Source organism: Notothenia coriiceps, unplaced genomic scaffold (genome assembly GCF_000735185.1).
Source record: "Notothenia coriiceps isolate Sejong01 unplaced genomic scaffold, NC01 NC01_scaffold00030210, whole genome shotgun sequence".
Lineage (NCBI taxonomy): Eukaryota > Metazoa > Chordata > Actinopteri > Perciformes > Nototheniidae > Notothenia > Notothenia coriiceps.
Genome location: NW_011362911.1, coordinates 714,669 through 718,399, shown reverse-complemented (window position 1 = coordinate 718,399; position 3,731 = coordinate 714,669). Strand labels below are relative to the sequence as shown.

The 3,731-nt window shown below is 38.6% G+C and overlaps 1 protein-coding gene across 1 annotated transcript in view; it reads left to right on the top strand.

The window, feature by feature from the left end:
* LOC104959313 (breakpoint cluster region protein-like) overlaps positions 1-3,731 on the top strand; it is a 56,382-nt gene that overhangs the window by 41,542 nt on the left and 11,109 nt on the right. The window contains exons 6-7 of the mRNA XM_010787181.1: positions 2,344-2,451; positions 2,629-2,689. Coding sequence (XP_010785483.1) covers positions 2,344-2,451; positions 2,629-2,689 — 169 coding nt within the window. The remainder of the gene's footprint in view (positions 1-2,343; positions 2,452-2,628; positions 2,690-3,731) is intronic.

Sequence of the window (3,731 nt, the reverse complement as noted above, 5' to 3'; positions counted from 1 at the left end):
ATGGATGGGGGGGTCAAAGGTCAAAGGTCAGTGGCCCCTGTACAACACTGCAGAGCCACGTGCCCGTCAATAGCTCACTGTCACAGCCCACAAAACACTCAGGGTCCTCTGGTGTTGTGACTTTGTGATGTCTGCATTGACTAGAATCAGAGGAGGGAGAAGTACTCAGATCTTGTACTTGAGTAAAAGTAGAAGTACTCAGATCTTGTACTTGAGTAAAAGTAGAAGTACTCAGATCTTGTACTTGAGTAAAAGTAGAAGTACTCAGATCTTGTATTTGAGTAAAAGTAGAAGTACTCAGATCTTGTTCTTGAGTAAAAGTAGAAGTACACAGATCTTGTATTTGAGTAAAAGTTGAAGTACTCAGATCTTGTATTTGAGTAAAAGTTGAAGTACTCAGATCTTGTACTTGAGTAAAAGTAGAAGTACTCAGATCTTGTACTTGAGTAAAAGTAGAAGTACAAGAGTGTAGGAATACTCTGTTACAGTAAAAGTCCTGCATTCAAAATGTTCCTCAAGTAAAAGTAGAAAAGTATTCTCATCAAAATATAGTGAAAGTAGCGACAGTAAAAGTAGTCTTTGTGCAGATTGGTCCATTTCAGAATAATATATATGATATGTTTTATAATGATTGATCATGAAAGTGTTCTCAAAGCTGGTAAAGGTGCAGCTAGTTTGAATGACTTTGTATACTGCAGGGTAGCTTGTGGATTTACTCCAGGTGGAACTAAAGTCTGATTTAACACTTGATTATATTTCACATCATTCATCCACATCTGAGAAGTAACTAAAGGTATTAAATACATGTAGTGGAGGAAAAGTACACCATGTACCTCTGAACTGTAGAGGAGTAGAAGTACAGAGTAGCATGCCATTGAAATACTTAAGTAAAGTACAAGTACCTCAAAATGCCACTTAAGTACAGTACTCGAGTACATGTACTTAGTTACTTCCCCCCTCTGAGTATGAGGGTGTAGTTACGGTATGACAGTTGATTTAAACCCTCCTTTAGAGGAAAGTAACCTCCCGTTATTTAACGGTATGTTGGCTTCAGATCAAACAAAGCACCATCCGTCATGTCAGTAACTTTCAGAAACTAATTATAGCACTTCTTAAAAGCCTCGATCATTAATAATAGTTAAACGAGGGGACTTTCATGGGGAAAAGGTGGCAGTGTTTGATTGTTAGCAATGCTTCGGGGGATCTTACGGTGCACATGTGAGCAGACTGCCTGGAGTCGTCCCCCGGACAGATAAAAGCTCACCACATTAAGAGAACACAACGCTCCATAGGAGGTCGCTGAATAACAGCTAGCTCAGGGAGGGATACAAACTATGAAACACACACATTCATGGATTTATATATCGACGTTACGGGAGAGAATACTTTCTTTCCTGGAAGATATTAGATTTTTATCTCCTAAGAATATAAATTGATCCAAACATTTATTTATAATAAGGATTTGTTTCTTAATAAGAAGCTACACATTGCTAATGATGAGCCATTATGCTACACAACAACATCAGAGTGTGTGTCAAGCAGAAGATTAGAAAAAATACCTGCTTTCCCCTCATTTTGTGAACAATTGAGCTGCTCTGTGTTGAGTGTCTGGCAGCTAGCTTAAGTTAGCCACTTTTATTTGTGTAAAAGGCACACTTTCTATTTTTTGTAAAACATGAGAAACACTAAAAACTTTGGGGTAAAATGATTTATTTACGCGAGTTTTGCATTAATTATTGTTGCCTTTAGTCAATGTGTGTTCATCCAACGTTTTCAAGTATAACAACTCCATACACACTTTAATAGAGCTCAATCAAATCTGTTTTCTCAATTCATCCATTGGTCTTTAAATTGTTACAAATTTAGAAAATGTCTCTAAGAAGTCCAAAGTGATGTCTTTAAATGTCGTTTTTATCAGTAAATAACCCAAATATATTCACTTTAATATGATATAAAACAGAGAAAAGCAGGAAGTCTCCATATTTGAGACTCCGAAAACAGCTTTTTCTGATATTCTGCATGAAAGATTACACAATTATTATAATACTATTCTCGTTCTGATTAAATAATCTTTGCGTTTCTTTACTTTTCTTTGCTTTTAATGCAATCATTTTCTTTAAAAAAAAAGCACCTGTACTGTGTCTGCTGAATCCAAATCCATTTCTTAATCAAATCTTAAGATACAGATGCACTCACTCTTCACTGAATCACACAGAGTTGCTTTAATTCCTCACATATCACACTGTATTAAAGCATGCAGTGTCAGTGCAGAGTGCACAGCTGCAGTCAGAGTGAAATCTATCCTCTCTGCTCAGGAGTTTAAATCTAATCTGTGCCCTGCAGGCGAGTCAGCTGGGAGTTTATCGGGCCTTTGTGGATAACTATAAGGTCGCTGTGGAGACGGCGGACAAATGCTGCCAGGCGAACGCTCAGTTTGCACAGATATCTGAGGTATGTGATCCCAGCAGGAAAACATTTGATGTTGCACAGCTGCCCGAGAGAAGTGATGACGGGGCAGTTTCTCAGCAGAGGAACAGCCACGCAGCTCTTTATAGCCGCGCTGATTGTTTTAATTGCGCTGTGGGGGAGTGATTTAATGAGGGGGGGTTTTTTCTCTTCCCTTACCAGAATCTCAAGGTCAAAAGCACAAAGGACTGCAAAGACCAGGCGGCTAAAAACTCACTGGAAAGTGAGTACTGAGTGAAGTTAATGGCCTGCTTTTACTTTAAAGAGTCCTCTCCTGCTGATGTTCAGGTGTATATCAGTATGTAGTGTCTCTACTTTAAAGAGTCCTCTCCTGCTGATGTTCAGGTGTATATCAGTATGTAGTGTCTCTACTTTAAAGAGTCCTCTCCTGTTGATGTTCCGGTGTATATCAGTATGTAGTGTCTCTACTTTAAAGAGTCCTCTCCTGCTGATGTTCAGGTGTATATCAGTATGTAGTGTCTCTACTTTAAAGAGTCCTCTCCTGCTGATGTTCAGGTGTATATCAGTATGTAGTGTCTCTACTTTAAAGAGTCCTCTCCTGCTGATGTTCAGGTGTATATCAGTATGTAGTGTCTCTACTTTAAAGAGTCCTCTCCTGCTGATGTTCAGGTGTATATCAGTATGTAGTGTCTCTACTTTAAAGAGTCCTCTCCTGCTGATGTTCAGGTGTATATCAGTATGTAGTGTCTCTACTTTAAAGAGTCCTCTCCTGCTGATGTTCAGGTGTATATCAGTATGTAGTGTCTCTACTTTAAAGAGTCCTCTCCTGCTGATGTTCAGGTGTATATCATGTCTCTACTGTGACAGACACTACAGAAAAGGGAAAACTCACAAAAGTTACAATAGGTCCTCTTTAAAGCGTCTAACAATGACTCATATCACAGATAGATGTAGGCTGTGTTTAGTCCTTTTGTTCCTCAAACTAACTTTCTTTTGTTATTCTTGGCATGTGTTTTTGTTTGGTTCTTTATACAGAGGCGTGATTTATAGACATCATTCCACCTGAGCTGTTTTTTTGTTTAGTCTTGAAGAAAAAGGTGTAATAACAGAATACAGTTTCTCACTTTCTCTGATTAAATTGCCTGCTACATCCTGTATATCCCTATGTTTGGTCTGAATTCACAATACTCTGTATACAGAAGTCATCTATTATTCTGTCACACACACACACACACACACACACACACACACACACACACACACACACACACACACACACACACACACACACACACACACACACA